A 25336-nucleotide genomic window follows, 5' to 3' on the forward strand; every position below is an offset into this window, starting at 1 on the left:
ACTGGCAAACCAAGGAATAATTTTGTTTAGTCTGCTTAAACAGGACATGTCAGGAATGACAAGAAAAATAAATGAAGAGCAACTTTTTCAAAGCATTTTCCCAGAAAGAAAAGAAGAAAATGAGTAGCAGCTGGTTGATGTTGGTGTTGGGTGGCGGGAACTGCTAGATTGAAAGAAATCTGCTATCCAAAAAAAGGGATGACTTTGTCACAGGCCCTGACAACTCATCTATGTAACAGAGTTGCTCTTAGTCCAGATGTACATAAGCAAATCGTAGGATCTTTGAATTTCCTTTCTAATCGTTTCTGTTTCTCAAGGGAGTATATACTTCTATAGGCAGAAAGGCTGTCTAGCTCTCCCATGCCAGTGGAGCCTATGGAGTATCACAGGGGGTACTCCAGGTAGGCTGGCACATCTGTGTTTCCGTTGTATGACTCCTGTTTGGAGCTGTTATGCCCATTGGCTTATTTTGCTGAGGTTCTTAAAAGTGGCAAATGAGTTAGGATTCCTTGGGCTTCCATATTTAACACTGCCTGAACAAAAGGCTTAGGCTAGGGATCAAAGCAGCACTGGGGTCAGTTTCCTCTTCTACTCCCTGTGGACATGCCTCTGATTGGGGCTTTTAAATCTTCCTGCTACCCCACCCCCCAACTTACTGTTTCTACCAGAGGGAAGGAAAGACAAAGTGAGGGTACCAGCATTCATCATTCCCACCACCTTCCTCCTACTTGTGAGGCTTAAAGGAGAAGCTGACTATATTCTAGCTTCCTTTCTTTGAAACTGTGCTGGCAGATAGGCACTTGGAAGTGACAAGCTGAGTGAAAGCTCTACGACAGCAGGGGCATGACGTGCTGTCAGGATTTGTGTGTCTTTCCCTCCCCCACTATTTATATATCTTTCTCCTTCTGATGGCAGGGACCATGTGTTATTGTACTGTGTGTCCCGGAGCCAGGCACATAATCAACTCCTTCAGATATTTCTGAATGAATAAATGAATGAAAAGAAAAAAGTATCCTGGAAGTTTATGCAATTTCCCTACTGCTGCTACTATGAGTGTTTTGTTTATAAATGTCAAGCTGCCATGTTTCTCAAGAGAACATTGATTTGTGGAACTATGTCATAATAGCTAGAATAGAGATGAAGGCAAAAATAACCTGTGGAGTTACTTTATCATTTTATTTAATCCTACAGGTAAAATACAAAGAAGACTATGAAAAGAATAAAGCGAAAGCAGACTATAATGTGCTTCCTGCTTCAGAAAACCCACTGCTCAGGCAGCTGAAGGCGGCAGGAAATATCCTAAGTGATGTAAGTGAATTCTTCACACAAAGTGGTTTTTGGTTGTAAGGAGAATTGAGTTTTTCTCCTTTTGTAGTAACTACATAGCCATATAACTCTGCAAATATTTTAAAGTGGAATAGCACTTATGGTAACTAATCATAGAAACATTGATTGCCTCTGAGTGGGTTTTTTACCTCAACGTTAGAAATCCCAAGTAGATTTAGTTCAAAGGGCACGGAAATCCTTATTTGCTTATAAAGCTCCAGGTACTTGTGTCTGTATATAAGCAAGGAATACATTGTGGATGTGCTGTGATTTTGACAAGGGTAAAAAGAGACTTTTGAAGACACATCTGTCCCTGGAAACTGTCAGCAGACCACAGAACTTACAAGATACTTCACAACATCTTCCCAGGAATACCTGCATACTTATAGTATTATTAAGATCCTGACTAGCCTATTAAAAGGGAAATAGATTAGATAAATAAATGTGAGCCTGGCAGGAAAGACTAAAGACATAAGGCCCAAGACTAATTTGCTTACATATTGATATATACACATGTGCATGACACACGTGCACAGTGACCGAATATGTGGTCACTTGAGGTTTTTCCTTTGGATAGATCATATGAGACTTTTTTGAGGCTCAAGGATTTTATGTTGCTCTCTAGATAGGTCAGTTATCTTTTCTCTACCCTTGAGTTAAGTCATCACCATGGGAAGTGCATGCGTGTGGCTGGAGAGTGAGTGGTGATATGGAAAGGAAGGGCATGTGGATCCACTACACATGTTGCTCTGCTGGAAGAGCATCACAAACTGCTTCTGCTTTCCTTGAAGGGCATCTCTATTAAACATTAAAAAACGACCTTGTTGGCAAAAACAGGAAGATAGGCATTAAAAGGAACAACATGACCACTGAAATTTTGAAAACACGGCATAAAAAAGTGACAATGATCTCCTTTTTCAGCTGCACACTTAAAACCAATAATTGATTCATGTTATTCTCCAAGCTAATGATAAATCCTAGCAGAGAAGGAGAATTAGTAATGGCTCGTGCTGTAGATTCTCATGCAGGCCTCATTTTTAAGGCTTGTTTTATAATAAAAGACTCCCTCCTCTGCCTTGGCACAAGGAGGAATGATGATTGTGTATTTCTTAACTTATATTGTCTTTCATGAATGTCTGTTAAAAGAAAAAAAAAAACACAAAGCCAAACAACTTACTGTTGCTCAAATAGTCCAAACTTGCTGAGGCCCCATCAGTGCGAAGAGCAAGTGTGCTGAGAAAGACAGCTGTCCACAGAGACAGGCTCCTCCCTGTCTCTGGATGGCATGCCGGTTTCTCAAGATTTTGAAAAACTTAAAAACTTGGGCTTTACATTCATTGCTAACAAGAACATAACACTCTGTGTTTGATTGTCAGTTTTTAAGATAGATATCCCTTCTTCTCTTTTGTTTAGTGTTGAAAACTATAAATGTTATAATCAGTGTGGGAGTGACAGGAATCTATTTTAACTGAGTTTTTTTTTTTTCTTTGACAGAAACTATACAAAGAAAACTATGAAAATACAAAGGCAAAAAGCATAAATTACTGTGAGACCCCCAAATTCCAGCTTGACACAGTGCTGCAGAACTTCAGTAGTGATGTAAGCAAGGCTACCATCACCTCTTCTGTTAAAAGACCCCTCATTTAATAAGCCATTTAATCAATTAACAAATGAAGTACATTTTGTCTTTCAGACTAAATATAGAGATTCCTACTTAAAGAATATTTTGGGACACTACGTAGGCAGCTTTGAGGACCCATATCATACACACTGCATGAAAGTTTCCGCCCAGAATAGTGACGTAAGTCCTGAGACAACTATTTTACTTCCTAAAGAACACATTTTAGGTTTAAGGCGTAAAACAATGGCTGCACCCTTATATTTGAGTTTTTTCTTTCCTCAGAAAAACTATAAGGCAGAATATGAAGAGGACAGAGGTAAAGTCTTCTTCCCCCAGACCATCACTCAGGAATATGAAGCAATCAAGAAACTAGATCAGTGTAAAGACGTAAGTTTGCACTGACTGGCACTGCTGCCATCCTATGTGGCACCTAGTGGCCAGATACACTTAAAATGTGAACCCTTTTACAAATACGTGTAGTCAAGGAACTTGTAAGACAAATCTATGTTGTAGTAGGTATACTATTCTTTCACGTTGGCACTGCATGTCTCCAGAGTTAATTCTAACTCATTTTCTTAGAGTTATTGGGAATCTAAAGACATGGGAGTTTCTCATACATATGTAAGAACATCTCTCAAACAGACTCCAGTCCAATAAGAAAACAATATGTGTTTTATTAACTGTTTTGGGAGGCATGGATTCCTTTTGCTGAGCCCCTAGGCCACTGTGGACTTGACAGACACTAATAACTAATTTCCTTTGCTCCCTAACAGCATACCTACAAAGTCCATCCGGATAAGACAAAGTTCACTCAAGTTACCGACTCTCCTGTTCAGGTGCAAGCCCAAGTCAACACCAAACAGCTGAGCGATGTAAGTTCCTCCGGGTATGCAGGACCAGGTGTGAGGGGGACCATGTCATACTCTGCACATATAATCCTATTTCATTTCTTTTTGCAAGTTCTGGGGTCAAACCCTGAATTCCGCTCATGCTGGGCAGATGCTCTACCACTGGACTCTGTCCCTGGCCCATATACTCCAACTTCTTCTTACATGTATTAGACAAAAGTTCAATTTTAGTAAGTTTAAATATTTGTAATTACCTAGAGTATTTTTCTGTCTAGGTGTATTGAATCTTCTTGAGTGGAAATACCTAGTATTAAAATGATTCTATGAAGAAAAGCAATGCAAGTTAAAGTTCTGAAAAGAGTACGAGTTACAGAAACAGATCAAACTGGACTCAGATCCCAGCTTGGTTGTTTATGTCCAGGCGGCCAAGTTATCTAAGCTTTCTGTGTCTCCTGTTTCACTTTAGTCCTTTGTGGCTGTTTTGACAGCTAAATGAAAGATTTGTGCAGAGCACACACTGTGGTTCTGAACAGATAGTTGATATATGATTATTTTTTTCTCCCAAATAAGTTTCTAGAAAACAGAGTCCTAGAGACAAGGTTTACTCATATGCACTTTAAGTATGGCTTTTCAAACTTATTCTGAACTACAAAGATAAAAATAAAAATGACTTCAGCCGGGCGTGGTGGCGCACGCCTTTAATCCCAGTACTCAGGAGGCAGAGGTAGGAGGATCACTGTGAATTCAAGGCCACCCTGAGACTACAGAGTTAATTCCAGGTCAGCCTGGACCCGAGTGAGACCCTACCTCAAAAAACCAAAAAAAAAAAAAAAAAAAAAAAAATGACTTCAGTAGATTGATGGCCAGAAATACCAACTTCAATCAAAACACCAATGAGCATAATGTGTATGAGGTGATGTTTATGAAAGGTTCTCCAATAAGTGAGAATTGATGATAAAAGAAAGGCAAAGCAAGGTCTTGGAATCTGCAGGGCCAAACATGATAGGCATGCATGAGAATGAGTATGAAAAAGGCACCTCATTTCACCATGGTCCCACTGCTGACACGGGCCCGTCATACAGGTTTGGCCATGCAGGTGACCCCGCCCATGTCCTGCTTGCTTTTTTTTCCTCCCAAAATATATGCAAGAGGAGTTTTTATATTTTGGAAGTCTTTTTCTTCCAAACTAAATTTTCTCTCTCTCTCTTTCTCTCTGCTCCACACCCCACTTGCTCCTTTTAGCTAAATTACAAAGCAAAACATGAAAGTGAGAAGTTCAAGTGCCATGTACCCCCTGACACTCCTGCCTTGATCCAGCACAAAGTCAACGCCTACAATCTGAGTGATGTAAGTTACTGACACACCATGCCAGCTGATACACTGACCACCTGTCCTTTTCGTCTTGTGTTGTTTCATGGAAATTCAGTGAATTTTGCCACTGTGAAGATAGGAAGAATTATTGTTATTTGGTCCTAGGCGTCTGCTGATGTAACTTTGAGGTCACTTATAAAATCTGTGTCACAGTCTTCTAAGAAACTTTTGCAATTATTAGATAATCTTAATATATGTTATCTGACCCTCAAAATATCACCACTCATGTATACTTAATCACAAATATTACTGTTGTTTAGTGATACATTCATTTATAATGTGTCATAATTCATTTATCCCAGGATCTGATGTTTTGAGAAACAATGTCATGTCATTTATTCCCCAGGCCTTCAATGTCCTTATTGACTCAAATTAGACTTGTTTCTACATGTAAGAAAACATACACTAGTGAGGATGCAGGGTATTTGAGGGGCAAAAGACCACATATATGTTGCCATTTTTCATTTTCCAAACTGAGATTTATAGAAAAATCAAATAACCCTTGGGTTGGGGTCTTACTTTCTTCCATAATTCCATGAATGAGTACTGTGGTTATGTAGCATCAGTGAGTAGTGTAATGACTCATGAAGGAATCTTTGTAGTGAATTTAGAGAGCAAATGAAAGTGGTATCTTTATTTCATTAAAAAGTAAGCTAACTGGTGATATTTGTACCACACTATAAAATATCAAATATTAGCCTGACCATTGGAATTGAGTTAATTTGATAAAAGGTTCTGAAGGAAGGCAGGGAAGTTGATTTTAGGATTAGAAGCTCCAACTAGAGGAGACTTTTCTTGAAGAGGCGCAATTTCCTGGACAATAGAAAGGGCCATTTATTTTATGATAAGAACCAAATAGTAAATTGTCCTCTGGACTTCAAGTGCACTGACATGTGTTTCATTTTGCGATGTTTTTCCTGTCTGTCCAGAATGTCTATAAACATGACTGGGAGAAGACCAAAGCTAAGAAGTTTGACATTAAAGTGGATGCCATCCCTCTGCTGGCAGCCAAAGCCAACAGCAGGAATGCCAGTGATGTGAGTATGCCTCTGGGTCTGCACAGCTGGCCTTAGAATGTTCCTGCTGCCCAGGTGAGCATGTGTGATGTCCTTGCAGGTGATGTACAAGAAAGACTATGAGAAAAGCAAGGGCAAGATGATTGGCGCCCTCAGCATCAATGATGACCCCAAGATGCTACACTCCCTGAAGACGGCCAAAAACCAGAGTGATGTGAGTGTTTGTGAATCATTCAGCTTCAGATAACTTGATGTTTATCATAACATTTGGTTGGATGTTAGTCTAACTGACATCTGAGATTCAGGATGGCAAATCAAATATGGAGAGAAGATGAGGGTCCTGCTTAGTGAGGATCCTTACTTGAGAAGGTAGAGAACACTGCAAGAGCTGTCTTCATCTCCTTAATGCCCCCTGTTTCACTCAGTAATAGTGTGTATAGGCCTATGGGGTATCTGTGTCTTCAGTCAATGCCATAAGATGATTAAGGCCGTTTGCAAAGACAAGTGCAGTGAAATAAAAGGCAAGGAGAGAGAATCAAATTTAAGAACAAATAAAATGGGTAAAACAAATGATGTATATGCTCAAAAGCAAACCATTTTGCCTTAAGTTTTTGTAAAATATTGACTATTTTAGACACTTTAATCCCTACTAAATTTATCTTGAGCAAAATTGCTTTTATGGGGCTGGAGAGATTGCTTAGTGGTTAAAGCACTTGCTCCTGAAGCCTCAGGACCTAGGTTTGATTCCTCAGAATGCAGGTAAGCCAGACACACATGATGGCACATGCATCTGGAGTTCATTTGCAGTGGCTAGAGACCCTGGCATGCCTACTCACTCTCTTTTTATCTCTCTCTCTCTCTTTTATAAATAAGTAAATACATATAAAATTAAAAAATTAAAAATTGCTTTTGTGATCCCTAGCAAAAAAGAAAACGTCAGACATCCTATCATAGGACATTTAAAAGTATTTCCAAGCTGAGCATGGTGGCACACGCCTTTAATACCAGCACTTGGGAGGCAGAGGTAGGAGGATCACCATGAGTTTGAGGCCACCCTGAGACTACATGGTGAATTCCAGGTCAGCCTGGGCTAGAATGAAACCCTATCTTAAAAAATAATTAAAAAAAGTATTTCTACTTTTATTGAGGATCCATTTTTTTATTTCTATATGAGAAAACTGTCAGAGAATGCTCATATACTAACAGTCACTAAAAGATAAAAACCAGCTGGGCGTGGTAGCACATGGCTTCAGTTCTAGCACTTAGCAGGCTGACTTAAGAGGATTGCGGTGAGTCCAAGACCAGATGAGGGCTACAGAGTGAGGTACAGATTAGCCCATGCTAGAATGAGACCTTGCTTTGAAAAGCCAAAGAAAAGAAAAATGTTAGGCCTAAGGAGAAAGCCAACTTCCAGAGATATGTTAAAATGTGTTCTCAACAAGTACTAAACTGATGACCTTTCTGGGGCTCACTAAGTACCTCAAGTCTTCCATGTACCGTATATTTCATTTTACATCAATTTTTCAAAAACATTTTCGTGTGTGTGTGTGTATGCACTAGGGTATTGAACCATTACAAACAAATGCCAGATGCATGTCCACTTTTTTTTTTTTTCGAGGTAGGGTCTCACTCTAGCTCAGGCTGACCTGGAATTTACTCTGTAGTCTCAGGGTGGCCTCGAACTCTCAGCGATCCTCCTACCTCTGCCTCCCGAGTGCTGGGATTAAAGGCGTACACCACCATGCCCGGCTATGTCCATTTTTTTCATCTGGCTGTTATGTTGTGGTTGAGTAGTTGAACCCAAGCCAGCAGTCTTTGCAAGTAAGCACTTTTAGCTACTAAGCCATCTCTGCAGTCCCTGTATCATTAAAAAATATTACTTTCCTTCAATCACACTCAGTGGGATAATTATGTCAAAACAGAGACTTACTTGACTAGCAGCATTAGTATGCTATACTATTTCAGCATGAGAAATATTAGGATATATAATATCAACCTTTATGATTACCAAAAGGTGAGATTATATAAGACATATAGCATATAAGATGCACAGCAAGCCTCTAGCATATACTTTCTGAATTTCTGCTGGTGGCAAATAGATACAGGAAAAATATGACTTTTGTCCCAGTCATGACATGAATGGCGGTAATGCTATGACAGATCTCTTTCTTTGTTTAATTTTCTTCTTTTTTTTCTGCTTTTTCAGAGATTATACAGGGAGAACTATGAGAAGACAAAAGCAAAGAGTATGAATTACTGTGAAACCCCCAAATATCAACTTGACACCCTGCTGAAGAACTTCAGCGAGGTTCGGAAGGGCATGGTCATGTCTTGGATGGGAAGGCTTTCCTGTGGCTTAAAAGTTCACCATTAACTTGAAACATGCTTGTTTTCTTTTTCAGGCTAAATATAAAGATTCATATGTAAAGAACATGCTGGGCCATTATGTAGGCAGCTTTGAGGACCCATATCATACACACTGCATGAAAGTTTCTGCTCAAAACAGTGATGTAAGTTTGAAGAAAAGCACTCATGCTTCGCTGTGACAGTTTTGGAATGATGGCGATCTGATTTTGTTCTTGTTCATTCCAGAAAATGTACAAAGCAGAGTATGAAGAAGATAAAGGGAAATGCTATTTCCCACAGACAATAACTCAAGAATATGAAGCCATCAAGAAGCTAGACCAGTGCAAAGATGTAAGTTGGCCACTGCGAATTCTTAATGTTGGCTTTGGGATGCTTGTGACATCTAGTGGTAAAGTTAGCAGTTTAAAATACTGTCACCTAGTGCTTGTTGGGAGATGTTAAATTAAAAATTCAGTTTTTGAGCCAGGCGTGGTGGCGCATGCCTTTAATCCCAGCACTTGGGAGGCAGAAGTAGGCAGATCACCGTGAGTTTGAGGCCACCCTGAGACTCCATAGTGAATTCCAGGTCAGCCTGGGCTAGAGTGAGATCCTAACTCAAAAAAAACAAAACAAAACAAAAAATTGGTTTTTTAGATGGACTTGGGGATCACAGAAATGACCAAGAAGTCCATTAGCTGCGACATAATTTTAAATTTTATACCTTTGGTTGCACTAGTTTATACAGCTGTGACTTGGCAGTAGAAGACCATGCGGGTATGTGAGATACAGGCATTCATTACTGCCAAGTATGTGCCAGGTGCTGTCTTTGTGCTGGAAGGAAGAGGGAGCAAGGGAACCCACTCTCCCGGTCCTTCCTCTGGAGTGGAGAAGACAGACAGTGAACACAGAGTGCACCCAAAGGTGTCAAGCAGTGATTAAAAAGAAAAAAAAAACTAGATGGTAATTCCAAATTAAACCAGGATATTATGTGTGTATGTGTGTGTGTGTGTGTGTGTGTGTGAGAGAGAGAGAGAGAGAGAGAGAGAGGGTGGGAGAGAGACCTTGATGAGGAGGTCCAGGAAAGTATAGTCTACCGTGCCACGATTGGGCAGAAAAGCAGGAAGAAAAGCCTAAATGAGGAATTGAGAGAAGGTGGCTGCGATCTACTGGGGAGGAGAATCGTAAGAGGTGAAATGGCAAGAGATGAAGGGAAGGTAGAGTCTGTTGGGCATAAACCAAATCCAGTGCACTCTGGACACTAAGGTCAGTGCAGAGCCATCATAGGGCTTCAGCACTGGAAGATAACCAAATCACTGAATGGCAGCAGAAAAACCAGAGGCAGCTTTCATAACTAGAAAAAGAAAGGGAGGAGAAAGGAAGGAAGGGAAGGAGAGGAAAAGAAAAAAGAAGCAAAGGTGTATCAAATTATCAGGAACAAAACAAACTTTATGCCTGACTGAAAACTTCTCATTCATTACTGTGTATATGTACAAGAATATTAAGCTACATTACAAATTTTCATTAGTAGACACCTTCTCTTCCAGCACACCTACAAAATGCATCCAGATAAGACCAGATTCACAGCCGTCACTGATACCCCTGTCCTACTGCAAGCCCAGCTCAACACCAAGCAGCTCAGTGATGTAAGTGCTTGGACTGATACAAGAGTGGGTGCTTGGTTAATCAAAAATGTCAGCATTTACATGCCTAATGTGCAGGGGCTCATCCACCATGCCAGTGATGTCGTCTTTCAGAGTCTGTTCAATAAAATGCAAATGAAGCCACTAGATTGCACTGTAGCCTCAGGAAATCTGTCATACAATGATGAAATAACTAATATTTCTTCAGTAGAGCACTGATTTTTGTGTAGGAATACCTTACTTGTGAGGATCTATCACATGCATACTCAAACTTCATGCCCCTTAAGTAAATGGTGCCAGCAATAGCATCAATTTGGTAGGGAAGAGGCAAACATTTCTAGTCTAGTAATGTCACCAAGGCTTCGCAGAAAGAAAAAGAGCAGTTAAGACAAAGACTTCAGGCAGTAACAAGCAAGCTAGAAGATATCGACAAGGCAGAACTGAAATGGGCTGATGGTGGATCAGCAGTTGAGGAAAGCTGAAAGCAGGATGTGCAGCCATGCCAGGACAAAGGGAAGAGCAGCCTGCTTCTCCAGAAGCCACATGCATACCATCCCTGGTGACCCTTTGAAAATGTAAGCGTGGGTGTGGCGGGGCTAGGGGAACCCTGGATGTCACTCTCTGGTAATCTGCTAGCTGCCATGGCTGAGGCTGGCAGATGGCACCATGGTCCACAGCTAAGTCCTAAAGAGCAGCACGCCCTTTTCTAGACAAGAAAAGGAAAGATACAGCTTGTCCTACTATAAAGTGTATTTCAGCTACACAGTGGGCACACATGCCTTCAGTAAAGAGAAATAGCATCATCGGTGCCATTTGGAAGTTGTTTCCGTCCCTCAGCAGTTTTTCCTTGTGTGTAGGTATTTTGTGCCCCAGTAAATTATAGCTGAACACTGGTAGTGGTCAAGAAGCAGAGAAACAAGATATTACCCATGGCACCCAGTCACCAACACTCTTCTTTTTGCCCAGTGAGGCAGGTCTTGCAGGACTCGGTCTTGCAGGCTGTGAGGACACAGCTCTTCTCAATCTCATAACTTGTGCTTTAACTTTAAAAATCAACAGCATTGCTCCCTCTTTATTTTCCTTTCACTGAATGTCACTTTGAAAAATAAGTTCTATTTTTCAGGTTTTTTTTAAATATAGGGTCTCATATAGCCTGGGTTGGCTTCAAACACAAGGTAACCTTAAACCGATCCTCCTGCGTGCTGGGATTCCAGGGATGCACCACCATTGCCTGCTTGAACTCATGGCTTCCTACATGGTAGACTGTAGGGAGCTAATGCAGACGCCATTACAAGATGGCGCTGGCTTCCTGCACTAAACAATTCCTTATTTAGGCAGCGCCTTGGCGCCAACCTCGCTTGAGGTTGCGCATGCGCTTGACGCACCTTGTCCCGAGCCTATCCCGTGGCTCCTGTGGGCGGGTGAGCCTATAGCAGCCAATCAGCAGGCGCCCCGTAGTATTCTGCCCTATAAAAGCAGCTACACTCCTGCGCCCCTCGCCCCTCGCCATCAGCTTTCCTGTTAACCAAGAGGCTCTCCAATAAAGTGTGATCAAGAAGGATCTTCGTCTGGTGGTCGTTCTTCTCCTGCAGGACAGGGGGCTCGCCCCAGTAGACAAGCACTCTATCCACTGAGCCACACCCCCAATACCACCATCTCTAATATTTTAAATGAGAATTAATATATCTTTTTAACTGTGTTAATAATTTATTGAAAATCATTATTGGTTTTGTTGCTGCTCTGATTACAGAATTTCTAAGTTTTGGGTTTTCATGACCTCCAGGCCCAGCCCTATAGTGTTGTTCAGATGTGTGTTAACTATACATAAAGCACATGACAATTTCATACGGAAGCATGAAGCCTGCTTATACTACAATCCCTGAGATACAGGATGAGAATTCAGATCCACTGTTAGACTTTGGCAAGATGGCATACTTCTCTCAGGCATATTTTCTTTAAGAGGAACCAACAATTTAGGTACATTGTCCTACATAAATCAAGGAAATGTCTACCCCAAACTGTTTGAGTATTTTACTTAGTCTCTTTTTCTGTGCTCTAATAAAATAGCTGAGGTCAAGCAATTTATAAAGAATAGAGGTTTATCAGACATGGAGACACTTGCTTGCAGTCCCAGTCAGAAGGATCTTGAGTTTGAATCCAGCGTGAGCTACATAGTGAGATCCTGCCTTAAAAGTTCCCCAACTCCTCAAAAAAGAATAGAAATTTATTAACTTATCATTCCAGAGGCTGGGAAGTCTAAAAGTGTGGTGCCCACATGTGGTGAGTGCTTCTTGCTGCATAACATGACATAGGTGTCTCACAGGGAGACAGAGATGAAGGTAGCCAGAGATCTAATTTTTGTAACAATGCCATTAACTCAGAAGTTTATGAGTCAACCCAGCAGGGCAAAGCTCTTGAGAGCCAATCACTTCACAAAGGACACTTCTCTGAGCTACTATTACGTGATGACTTTGGAGACTCAGTTTCAAAGATGTCAGTCCAACCCATAATAATGTTAACTTCTTTCTCCAGCTGAATTACAAAGCAAAGCATGAAGGTGAGAAGTTCAAATGCAATGTACCGGCAGATGCTCCGGAGTTTATCCAGCACAGAGTCAATGCCTATAACCTGAGTGATGTAAGTAGGATGTCACAGAAGCTGGCTTAGTGTGGGAGGAAGAAAAGAAAATGTAGGTGTTTGTTTAAAAAGGAGTTCAGCAAATAAATAACTACAGAGATTGTTATGGGTGGATGTGGTGCTTTTAAGGCTCAAATGCCTTTGGGACTTAGCTATCAGATTTTATGTTCATGGCTCTATTACTGTCAGAAGCATTCTCTCATTTACCCCTCAGCTAATCCCTAGTGTGTTTCTAGATCTCTCCCATGAGGCTGGGGAGGGGGTGCGGATAGCTCAATAGGTAAAGCACATGCTGTGAAAGTTTGAGGACCTGAGTTTGATCTTGAGTTTGATCAGAACCCAGTTAAAAAAAAAAATCCAGGCCTGATGGTGCATACCTGCCATTCCAGTGCTGGGGATATGGACACAAGAGGATACGTGGGGTTCAGCAGCCAGCCAGTCTAGCCTAACTGGTGAGATTCAGGCCGCTGAGAATAAAGGTGGCTAGCACTTTGAGGTACAGTACCTGAGCTTATATTCTCTGGGATTGGCATAGGCGCATGCACACTCCCTCCCCCACTCTCACACACACTCACACACTCACCCCTCTGAACACACAAAGATCTCTCCCATATAAATGTCACATTTTACCTTCTCTACATGGTTATCTTTTATTCAAGCCTTTGTACCTAAGGGAAACAGTCTTTACAAAGTTCCCAAACCAGTGAAAAGAATGTACTATATTTATTTTGTGGAGGAAGAAACAATGATGGAAGAATCGATACTTACACTGCCATTTGGCTAATAAATTATTTATAGCTGAACTAAATCCAAATACTCAAATTTCAACTGATTTTTAATTTTCACTGAATTAATCTGTGTTTGACATTGTTTTTATAACTCCTTTTCTGAAAATTTCCAGAATGTTTATAAACATGACTGGGAGAAGACCAAAGCTAAGAAGTTTGACATTAAAGTGGATGCCATCCCTCTGCTGGCAGCCAAAGCCAACAGCAGGAATGCCAGTGATGTGAGTATGCCTCTGGGTCTGCACAGCTGGCCTTGGTATGTTCCTGCTGCCCAGGTAAGCATGTGTGATGTCTTTGCAGGTGATGTACAAGAAAGACTATGAGAAAAGCAAGGGCAAGATGATTGGCGCCCTCAGCATCAATGATGACCCCAAGATGCTGCACTCCCTGAAGACGGCCAAAAACCAAAGTGATGTAAGTGCCTTATTTTCAGGATGGCTTCACTGGTAGAATGTCAGGAGGTAGCAGGATTTCAGTAGAAGGGTTTCACATCTCACGCTCATAGGAACTGTGGAGGACTTTGGAAGTAGAATGGTTCCCAAAATGGCATGGTTCTCACATTTGAGGGACGAAATTATTGATTGGGAGTATATGATATCTATCTTTGAACACTATGTACATTAACATTTAATAGAGAATCACCTTTTTTTAAAAAATTTTGTTCATTTTTATTTATTTGAGAGCAACAGACAGAGAGAGAAAGAGGCAGGTAGAGAGAGAGAGAGAGAGAATGGGCGCGCCAGGGCTTCCAGCCACTGCAAACCAACTCCAGATGCATGCGCCCCTTTGTGCATCTAGCTAATGTGGGTCCTGGGGAACCGAGCCTTGAACCAGGGTCCTTAGGCTTCACAGGCAAGCGCTTAACCGCTAAGCCATCTCTCCAGCCCGAGAATCACCTTTTGTTCTCAAAACTTCTTGAAAAACATCACTACATTTTTAATCTAATTGAGAAATACCTCTTAAAATGGTTCTAAAACTATCTTTAGGAGAAAATAATGCATTGCAAATATAAAAATCTAAGTATGCCAATCAATGCTTTTTATTGGCTTTAGTAATTAACATTGGCTGGTGTCTAAGGAAAATGATCTTTTGATTATAGGCCTCATAAAATATGATTTAAAATTTGGAACACCTATCTAGATAAATGAATGTTTTTCTTCATTCTTATTGCCTGAATTTCAGGGAGTACATGGATTCCATACAGATTATCCATGGGTCATCTATCATTTTCTGGTGACAATTTTTACTATAGAGAGGCACACATCAGCTGTTGCAAATTACAGTATATACTATTTAAAAACAGTCTAGAAGACATATTAATAATGATAGTGTTCAGCATAGTTTGCAAATACTAGTTTGTCACAACAGAGTGAGAATATTGTATCATTTGCTTTTGTTTTAACAATGTGCTCTCATAATAATCTGTAGATGCTTTCTTTATTTTCTTTATTATTGTGAGCACCATACAACACTCATGTACATGCTACTGTTCACTAGGCCCTTTTGTCTTCTCAAATTAAGACCATAGCTCCTGGCTGACACCACATATATAGCTCTCTTTTGTTTTCCATCCTGCTCCTGAAAGTTAGAACACTAGGCACAAAGAAAATCAATAAACACGTGTTAATTGGTTCGTGTTGACAACTGCAAGAGCTCATCAGTGAGTCATTCTCTTACAATCTTCAGGCTAAAAGCTGAGCTGCATGTTAGAAGACAACCTTTATAAAAACCATTTGAGTCATTGAATTTTTATGTTAGCATACAAATTAATGGGATTCATCATCACCATGGCATCTTCAAATGTGCATTACAGGTTGTTCTCCACCCCCACTGCCTAACTTGAGCCCCCTCACTCCTTCTGGCTGGTTCCATGCCCTCTTCCAATTAGTACCCTCTTTCTGCTTTGTCGCATGTATTCCATTACCCTCTCTGTTTCCCACCTTAACATATTTTCCTCCTTTCTAGTTCTGTGACTTACATGTGCACCTATGTGCGCGCGCGCGCACACACACACACACACACACACACACACACTTGGGGAGAGAAAACACATGGCATTTGTCTTTCTGATTATAACTTATTTCACTTAACGTAATGATTTCTAGTTACATTCATTTTCCCACAAGTGTCATGATTTCATTTTTCATTGTGGCTGCATAAGATTGCACTGTGTATACATACCACATTTTCTTTATCCGTTCATCTGTTGATGGGCCTCTAGGCTGGTTCTATTTCCTGGCTATTGTGAATAACACTGTAATAAGTATGTGCAAATATTTCTGTGGTGTGTTTGGGCATTTTATAAACACTGGTATGTATCAGCTAGTAAGAACATAATTTAGTAAAAACCTTTCCAATGCCAACTACTGTTGCAACATTGTTTGATCCATATCTTCTTAATAAAGACAAGCTCTTGGGACTGACCAGATGGCTCAGTGGGTAAAGCGCTCGATTTGCAAGCACAAGGACCCAAGTCCAGATCCCCAGCACCCACATAAAAAGGGGGTGTAGTGGCACTCATCCAACACTGGGGAGGCAGAGACAGTACAGTTCTAATAATTTGCTGGATAGCTAGTCTAGTCAAATTGGTGAGCTCTATGTTCAGTACCAGATCTTGTCTCAAAACAATAAGGTGGAGAATGACTGAGAAAGACACCCATTGTCAACCCCTGACCTCCCCATACATGAACATGCACATACACATGTGCCCACATACATATGAGCACACAGATATCAGATATACACGTGCGAAAAATTATTTTAAATAGTGAAATGAAGACAATTCTTGAAAAATGTTCTTGCAGCCCATAGCAAGTTGTTTCCATGTTTTATTTTCATAAGAGCCAGGGTCAAAATTCTTATTTTTTGAGGCAAGCCCAACAGACTGGCCTTTTCTTTCTTAGTGTGAGAGTAAGACTGAGAGAGAGAGAGAGAGAGAGAGAGAGAGAACTTGCACACCAGAACCTCTAGCCACTGCAATTGAACTCCAGATGCGTGTACCCCCTTGTGCCCACGTGTGACTTCATGCACTTGTGTCACTATGCATCTGGCTTACATGGGACCTGCAGAGTTGAACATAAGTTCTTAGGCTTTGCAGGCAAGCACTAAGCAATGTCTCCAGCCAAGGGTCAGGATTTTGTGATTAAATTTATTCAGTGAAAAATAAAACTACCCATAAAATATAAGAAGACAGATCAAGTTCCCTGGGCTGAAAGATCTGACCATTTGAGAAAGGAATTGCTACAAAGATTTCTGATGCCTTAGTGTGTGCCTATACTTACATACTTGGGTCACTTTCTTTAACATTTTTGTAGTATGTGGAGTTTTATAATTTTTACAAAGGCAGTGTGCTGCAGTGACCTCATTGTTGAGATAACTATCTGACCAGAAGCAGCTTGTGGGAGGAAAGGATTTACTTTGACTTACAGACCCAAGGGGGGAAGCTCCATTATGGCAGGGGGAAGCATGGCATGAGCAGAGGCTAGACATCACCTCATAGTCAACATCAGGTGGACAACAGCAGCAAGTCAACTAACACTGGCAAGCCAGGTATAACAAGCCATCGAGGTCCACCTCCAGCAACTTACCTCCTCCATCAAGTTTCCAGTTCCCAAATTGCCACCAGCTGGGGACCTAGCATTCAGAACATGGGGGACACCTAGTGCAAACCACCACACAGTAGCTGAAACTCTTCTTTCTGTGAAGGTGAGCTGAGAGTCCATAGGAATAAACTAGGAGCTTGACCTGCTTGCTTCCCTGTCTGACCACTTCAGCAGCCTGTGCGAAGGCCTCCTGAGGCCCAGCCTAGACACTCAGCTTCTTAGAATGCAGCACATAAGGGGCAGGGGCTTTTAGTGGCCTAGCTGCACAAACTTTTCTCTTCTGAATGCATAGCTGTAAACTGAAGCTTCTTTTACATTATTACCAAAATTAAGTTTGGTATGAAAAATTCTTTGATATGCTCAGTGGGGCTTATCTCCTGTCAAGAAAACCTCAGTAACTGACCATTGTCAGAAAGACTCTAGAAAAATTACAAAGTCCATAGTTCTGATTATGAAGTGGTTGTTTTACAAAATCAGAGATATCAAATGATGACCATGTGATTTTTAATTAATTTTAAGAATGTTTCTTGATTAGGAAACTTTTCAAAGGTTAGAAGAAACATTGCTTGGGAAATCCTGTTTTAAAATGAAACAACCATGGCTACAGCAGAGACGACAGACACCTGTAATCCCAAGCACTTAGGAGACTGAGACAGGAGGGTTGCTCCAAGTTTCAGTCCAATCTGGTCTCCATAGTGAGGGCCAGGCCAGCCAGAGCTACATAAGAGGATCCTATGCTAAAATATTAAATGAAGTGCTCACTTTGGCAGCACATGTACTAAAATTGGAACCATACAGAGAAGATTAGCATGGCCTCTGTGCAAGGATGACATGCAAATTCGTGAAGACTTCCATATTTTTAGAAAAAATTTAAATGAAATAGATCTAGAAACATCTGTTCATGTATTACTTTATAGAGGATTTTAATAATGTATGACATATGAACAAATTTGAGAGCAAAATAAGTACTCAAATGTTTGCATCTATAGCTTTCATTTTTCTCAAAATACATTAAGAAACTGTGGTAATAAATGATTTTGTTTTACAGCGTGAATATCGTAAAGACTATGAAAAGTCAAAAACTATCTACACAGCACCTCTGGATATGCTCCAAGTCACCCAGGCTAAGAAATCTCAGGCGATTGTGAGTGACGTGGACTACAAGCACACCCTGCACAGCTACAGCTACCCACCCGACAGCATCAACGTGGACCTAGCCAAGAAGGCGCAGGCCCTGCAGAGCGATGTGAGTCACGGGGCTTCCTCAGCCCCTCCTCTGATGGAGGGACTGCAGAAGATTTCTAGATGGGATCATTCTTGGTACTCCACTAGGTCTCAGCCCTGTCTGTGTGTAGGTACTGGAGAATGAACCTGTGGTTCTTAGGCACATGCCCTTGTCATTAGGGATACCTGGATCCAGCATACTCTATCACTGTTTCCCTTTGGGAAAGTTATCAGCTTTCCGGAATGTAAATTTCCTCTCAGTTAAACTGCAGGAAAATGTAAGAGTTGTTTTGAGGACACAAATGGGTGTCAGATGCTCAGCATGGCACTAAAGCCTTGACAAGCTCTTGGCAAACTTCACTATGAGCATCGCTGTCATCATTATCATCCCACATCACAGCAGTTTTTACATACAATACTATTTTGGTTGAAACCAAAATATATTTTAATATTGCAGCATAATTTAAAAAAATTTTTTTTTGGTTCATTATTTGTTTGAGAGCGACAGACATAGAGAGAAAGACACATAGAGGGAGAGAGAGAGAATGGGCGCACCAGGGCTTCCAGCCACTGCAAACGAACTCCAGACGCATGCGCCCCCTTGTGCATCTGGCTAACGTGGGACCGAGCCTCGAACCGGGGTCCTTAGGCTTCACAGGCAAGCACTTAACCGCTAAGCCATCTCTCTAGCCCTGCAGCATAATTTTTTAACTTAATTAAACCTATTTTATTTTCATGAAATATAGAAGACAGTTGAATTTACAATAATCAATTCATGTTTTATAAGTCTTATTTGTATTATACATACTTTTACAATTTAGTTTCTGAAGATCGAAATTTCATTAGGCAAATTCATCTGTCTGAGCTACATGGGTTAATGTCTTATCTTAACAATTACAATCTTAGTTTTTTAATGTAGCAAAATGAACATAAAACATCATCTTTGCCATTTTTAAAAGATTGTTATTTTATTTATCTGAGAGAGAAAGAGACAGAGAAAAAAGAGAGAGAGAGAAGAGAATGGATGAACCAGGGTCTCCAGTCATTGCAAGCACCTGACAAGTGCAGTTGGCTTATGTGGGTGCTGTGGAATTGAACTTGGTTTCTTAGGCTTGGTAGGCAAACACTTTAACTGCTAAGTCATCTCTCCAGCCTTTGCTGGAAAATCTTTGCTATTTTAAGTGTATAGTTCAGTAGTATTAATCATATTCACACTGTTGTGCAATCTCTAGACCTTTTTCATCTTGCACAACTGAAACATGGGCTGGGAGGGTGGCTCAATGGTTAAAGGCACTTGATTGCAAAGCCTGTCAGCTAGAGTTCAATTTCCAAGCCACCCACATAAGCCAGATGCAAAAAGTGGGGCAAGCATCTGATATTGTTTGCAGTGGCAAGAGGCCCTGACCTGCTAACACACACACACACAACACACACACATGCAAAAAAATAATTTTTTCAAAGTATCTTTTAAAAATATTGAAACTCTAGCCAGTCATGATGGTGCACAACTATAATCCCAGCACTCAGGTGGCTGAAGCAGGAACATTATGAGTTCAAGGCCAGCCTGGGCTACATAGTGAATGCCAGGCCTGCAAGGACTATGCAGCAAGAAAAACAAAAACAAAAGTCTACAACAAAACAAAATGGAATCCTTAAAGTCTGTACCTGTCAAACAATAACTTCCCATTCTCTCCCCTTTCCAGTCCCCAACATGCACGTGTTTCTGTAGTCTGACCATTCTAGGCACCTCACATACATGGAATTGTATAGTATGTGTCTCTTATAACTAGCTTATTTCACTTAGTAAAATGCACTGCAAGTTTATCTTTGTAGCTTTTGCCAGAATTTCCTTCTTTATTAAGGCCAAATAGTGTCCCTGATGTACTATCTTTTGAGTATCTCTTCTTCTGTCGGTGAATATTTAGGTTGCCTCCATCTTTTAGCTACTGTGGAAGCTGTTTCTATAGTGTATGAATGTACCTTTCAACATCCTGTTTTCAATACTTTTGGACATATACTCAGAAATCATATTATTGGATCATATGATAGTTCCATTTTAATGTTTTGAGGAATCACCATACTATTTCCACTGGCTGCACAGTTTGTACCCACCACTGTTGATTCTACTTTATGCTTTAGTTATTTGTTTGATTTTGTGTTTCTTCATTGCTGCTAGATTGCAAGCCTCTCAAGGGCAGAAAGGAAATGCTTTCTTGTTTTTAAAAAATATTTTTATTTATGAAAGAAAGAGAGTATGGGCATTCCAGGGTATCTTGTCACTGCAATGAACTCCAGGTGCATGTACCATGCTGTGCATCTGGCTTTTGTGGGCACTGGGGAATCAAACCCAGGCTATCAATCTTTGCCAGTGAATGCCTTTAATCATGGAGACATCTTCCCAGCCCCTTGTTTTTTTTTTAACTCCAGGTGAAGGGCCTACACTAAACCACACCAAAAAATTTTTTTGAATTTGTATCTAGAGATGAGTTGTAGGCACCATTTATGGTCATAAAACTATAGGCCATAGTCTTGGTCTCATTATTTTAATAGCATCAAGTAATTGTCCCCACATAAGATCAATAATAACTGTTTGCTTAAGCAAATAAATTGGTGCAATTACTTTTAGGTGTTCTGTTAGCCAATCTAGAAACCCTCCTAAGATGGGCCATTATATATGAAATACAATGTGTGCAAAGGCTTAGGACAAATAACTACTCTCCAATATCACTAGAAAATGAACACAATTATCCAACTTCAATGGGACCTTCAGGCGGAATGTTTAGAGTTCAGGTATGACTTGGCCTGATGATTAGAGTTCCAGGGAGCAAACATCTTATAGCAGATGGTGTAAATGTAATGGTTTCCTTAGTTCTTTGAAATACCACTTGGAATTGAGCACTTTATGGATTAGAATTAGAATTAGAATTCTATTTGCTTCCATTAAGTTAGACACCAGGGTAAAATGGAACATATACCAGTTAGGAGAAAAGAAAAAATTCTAAGAGCTGTTAGAATCTTTCATCAAAGAAATGTGTAGAATGACCTTCATGTATGGAGCCATGAACCTGCTTAGAAACCATTAAGACATTTTGGGTAAAATATTCATGATTTTATGTAATAAAGCTGACAATGAGAAAAGAAATGTAACTTTCCTCTTGGTGTCTTAGGTGGAATATAAAGCGGACTACAACAGCTGGATGAAGGGCTGTGGCTGGGTGCCCTTCGGGTCCCTGGAGATGGAAAAGGCCAAGCGAGCCTCAGACATCCTCAACGAGGTGAGGCCCCTGTGTGTGCCAGAGGACTATGACTGCGTGACTGCTCAAAATGCCTGCTTTCCGACCTTTGCTTCATTCTTGGGTCATTATTGCTAAAATTAAAAACAAAACCTAAGAAACAAAAATAAAAGGGAAAAACATACCACATGTGCAAGTTATCCAGACAGATTAGCATAACCTTTACCTCAGCAAAACTATTCTAGCTACCTATTCATAACAGAAGTAGTCCAACAACTATTTTGTACACTATAAAATTTGCCTGCTTTTAAGTGTATACTTTGACAAGTTTTAGCAAATTCATACAATCATGTAGTAATTAGCACAGAGGAATGTTATTTTATTGTATTTTGATGTCTGATTACTTTTTAGACACGGTCTTTTCATACTGCATCCCAGGCTTCTCTGGAACTCACAGTAATCTTCTTGCTTCAGCCTTCTGAGTCCTAGGATTACAGGTGTGGACTACCACGCCCAACCCATGAATGAATTTTAAATGCTACTAGTACACCAAGAAGTTTCCTCAAAAAGTTCTTGCTCTCATCTCCAAGCCTAGGCTATTGATCTGCTTTTTGCCTGTGTAGTTTTGTCTTTCTAGAAATTTCATTGAGATCTGGCTTCTTTTGCTTCTCACAATGTTTTTGCTTATGCCTGTAATTTTTTTGTTTTTTTATTTCTTACTTGAGCAGTCTAGGAAGACAAGGTTGTACCACATGTTGGTAGGTGTGTGATTGTGCTTTGGAAAATTGTGAGTAATGTAGCTGCTATGGAAATCTTTGAGGAATTCTGCCCTATGTTATAGTCTTGATGACTCTGAAGTAGTATTTAAATTACTATTCAAGCTTAAAAGCATAAACAACAATAATAGTTAAGGTCCTTAAAGCAGCAGGATTGTCCCTTCTCCCCCTGCATAGCTGAAAACTTCCTGCTGTCACAAGGCTGTGCCACAGAGGAGGGCAAATGCTCTGAGGAGTGCAGCCATGAGTGAGAGTGGTCTCCCATGCTCAAGTTTGTGTCCTTGTTACTTTTTTTTTTTTTTTGGTATTTCTGAAAGCAATTTTGCCTATTCTGAGCTCTTTCAGAAAAGCATGCCCAAGTTGGCAGTTTTCAAAAGCCTGGAGTTAAATGCCACAATATTCTATTTGGAAAACTGGGGTGTACACTATGGCCTAGGGATGGCAACTGAAAAACTAAATGGAGTAGAATAGAGGAATACGGTAGCTCTACATTGCCAGTTGCCCAGTGGGCCACCTTCCCAAAGCCCCCCTTTCTTATGTCCTCAGCCCATCAGTGGTAACCCTTGCAGCGAACCACAGAAGGCTGGCAAAGCAGAAATGTTTTCTGCTCACTAATTGCCCCAGCCATTGCCTGCCCTACATCCTTAGCAGTTGCTCCTCAGCCAGAACACTTCTTCCTCCAGTTGCTGATGGAGTGACGGGGAAATGACACTCCTGAGAACTCGTTAGTGTCATGTCATGTAAAAACACCCACAGAACTGAGATGCAGAGGCAGGAGAATTAAGAATCCATGGCCTTTATTAGCTTCATAGTGAGTCCAGGGCCAATCTGGGATACACGAGACCCTGTCTCAAAGAAACAAAACAAACCAAAAAACTCAAATCTTGCTTGCTTTTCTGTTTCTAGAAAACCCTGTTATACTTCCAGACTCAGCCTCGCTGAGAGCTACCTTCTTTCACACCATAAGCAAGAGATGTGGGGATGAAGGTCGGCAGGCATTCTCCCCAGACCTTCCACAGTGACACCAATTCAAAAGCATTTGCTTTTGTATTGCGCTTGATTTTTTTTTTTTAATTCAAGCCGATCAGGACTCTAGTAATTTGTCATTCCAAAATCAGAGAAAATCCTCCTTGTCTCTTCAGATGTCAAGGATTTCAATACCTTAGCCTTCAGTGAAAAGTAACAATAATTCTCTCTTTGATTCTCCAAACAGAAAAAATACCGCCAGCATCCGGATACACTCAAGTTTACCTCGATAGAAGATGCCCCAATTACAGTACAGTCAAAAATTAACCAGGCCCAGAGGAGTGATGTAAGAGTTCTCCCTGTGTTATTTTAATAATGTTCACTAACACAAAGGTACCTCTAATTTCAACACACTGTCTGCAGCTATCTTACCATGCAGAGGACCTCCCTGCGTCCTCCACCCGCCCCCTAGTGATGCTCACTTCACCTCTATGTAGGGTGCCACATGTGCCATCACGCCTATTCCGTGAGTTGGCGACATTGTTCTCTCTGGGAAAAGTGAGAGCTACAAGCTATCACTAGGAAAGATGAAAACAATGAATTTGGGAACTATACTAGATGGAAAAATTATATTTTACAGCATATATGTAAAAACCACCGTTAAAATATGGGTGCTTGGTGTATTTGACTGTTAGCTTTTTCTGACTCAGGAAGGTGTCTGCAGGTTAACACTTTCATCAGATGACAACCTCGCTCACTGGGGGTGGGGTGGGGTGGATAGAGGCTACTCAGCACCCCTAGCTCCAGAGATTCTTAGCGCCTGTCAAGCCAATAAAGAGGACCCCATGCCACTGCATATGCAACCTGAACACCCACAGATATTTGTCAATGGATATGGGATTGGTATAGACAGTGCCCTTCCTAGCACCACCTTGTGCAATATGCTCAATTCTAAAATTATATTCTTATGACATTAGTTGCTTCTCTATACACTGCTTGTTTATGCATTTTTCTCTCCTAGATTGCTTACAAAGCCAAAGGAGAGGAAATGCTACACAAGTATAGCCTGCCTGCAGACCTGCCCCAGTTCATTCAGGCTAAAGTCAATGCCTACAACATCAGCGAGGTGCGTGCATGCGTACTCGGCCTGTCCGACATGCTGAGCTCTTACTAATGTGGCCTTGCAGTCATACTCAAGTGATGTTTCTTTTTTAGAATATGTACAAAGCCGACTTGAAAGACTTGAGCAAGAAGGGCTACGACCTGAGAATTGACGCAATTCCCATCAAAGCGGCCAAAGCTGCCCGACAGGCGGCCAGTGACGTAAGTCTACCCCTGGTCATGTGAATAACTAAGACGTGTGGGAAGGTCATCTGAGACCTGATGAGTTATCTAAACGTCTCCATGTGGGCTGTCTGTGCCTGGAAGCAAGTTGGAGAGAAACTATTCTGGAAAGAAAGTTCCCTAAAGAGATATGAATTGTCTTGGAAGACTCATGGGTTCTTATCAAGGCCCTGAGTTTAGGATCTTTGTGTAGATTTCGGCATGAATTCACACTTCTGGGGATGGAGAGGTGGCTCAATGGTTAAATCACTTGCCTACAAAGCCTTAATGGTCATCTTCAATTCTCTAGCACCCATGTAAAGCCAGATGCACAAAATGGCACATGCATCTGGTGTTCCTTTGCAATAGCTAGAGGCCCTGGAGACCCCATTCTCTCTGTCTCTCTTTATTTGCAAATAAAAATATTTTTTAAGATCTCATTTATTATGGAAACCAAGAAATAATTTGCCACTTAAGTGCAATAGCCTCTGAACAGTAAAATTTTTATCTCAAATCTTAGTTTAAAAAAATTATTTATTTACACATGTGCACATGTGTGTGTGTCGGGGGTGGGGGTGTTTGTATAGGCGTGCAACAGCCTCTTGCCATTGAAAATGAC

The 25336-nt window shown here is 40.8% G+C and overlaps 1 protein-coding gene and 1 non-coding gene across 3 annotated transcripts in view; both read left to right on the plus strand.

Annotated features, from left to right (window-relative positions):
- Neb (nebulin) overlaps positions 1-25336 on the plus strand; it is a 224295-nt gene that overhangs the window by 27373 nt on the left and 171586 nt on the right. For both annotated transcript variants that reach the window (XM_045147212.1, XM_045147213.1), the window contains exons 11-30: positions 1192-1308; positions 2821-2925; positions 3020-3127; positions 3230-3334; positions 3721-3819; positions 5038-5142; positions 6096-6203; positions 6283-6396; positions 8389-8490; positions 8585-8692; positions 8775-8879; positions 10073-10171; positions 12701-12805; positions 13707-13814; positions 13894-14007; positions 18244-18441; positions 21587-21694; positions 23642-23740; positions 24416-24520; positions 24610-24717. In XM_045147212.1, the coding sequence (XP_045003147.1) occupies positions 1192-1308; positions 2821-2925; positions 3020-3127; positions 3230-3334; positions 3721-3819; positions 5038-5142; positions 6096-6203; positions 6283-6396; positions 8389-8490; positions 8585-8692; positions 8775-8879; positions 10073-10171; positions 12701-12805; positions 13707-13814; positions 13894-14007; positions 18244-18441; positions 21587-21694; positions 23642-23740; positions 24416-24520; positions 24610-24717 (2220 nt within the window). The remainder of the gene's footprint in view (positions 1-1191; positions 1309-2820; positions 2926-3019; positions 3128-3229; positions 3335-3720; positions 3820-5037; positions 5143-6095; positions 6204-6282; positions 6397-8388; positions 8491-8584; positions 8693-8774; positions 8880-10072; positions 10172-12700; positions 12806-13706; positions 13815-13893; positions 14008-18243; positions 18442-21586; positions 21695-23641; positions 23741-24415; positions 24521-24609; positions 24718-25336) is intronic.
- Positions 17950-18056, plus strand: LOC123460377. Its single transcript, XR_006636942.1, has one exon. It is a non-coding gene; the product is annotated as a U6 spliceosomal RNA (small nuclear RNA).

The sequence above is a fragment of the Jaculus jaculus genome, chromosome 4 (assembly GCF_020740685.1).
Source record: "Jaculus jaculus isolate mJacJac1 chromosome 4, mJacJac1.mat.Y.cur, whole genome shotgun sequence".
Classification (NCBI taxonomy): Eukaryota; Metazoa; Chordata; class Mammalia; order Rodentia; family Dipodidae; genus Jaculus; species Jaculus jaculus.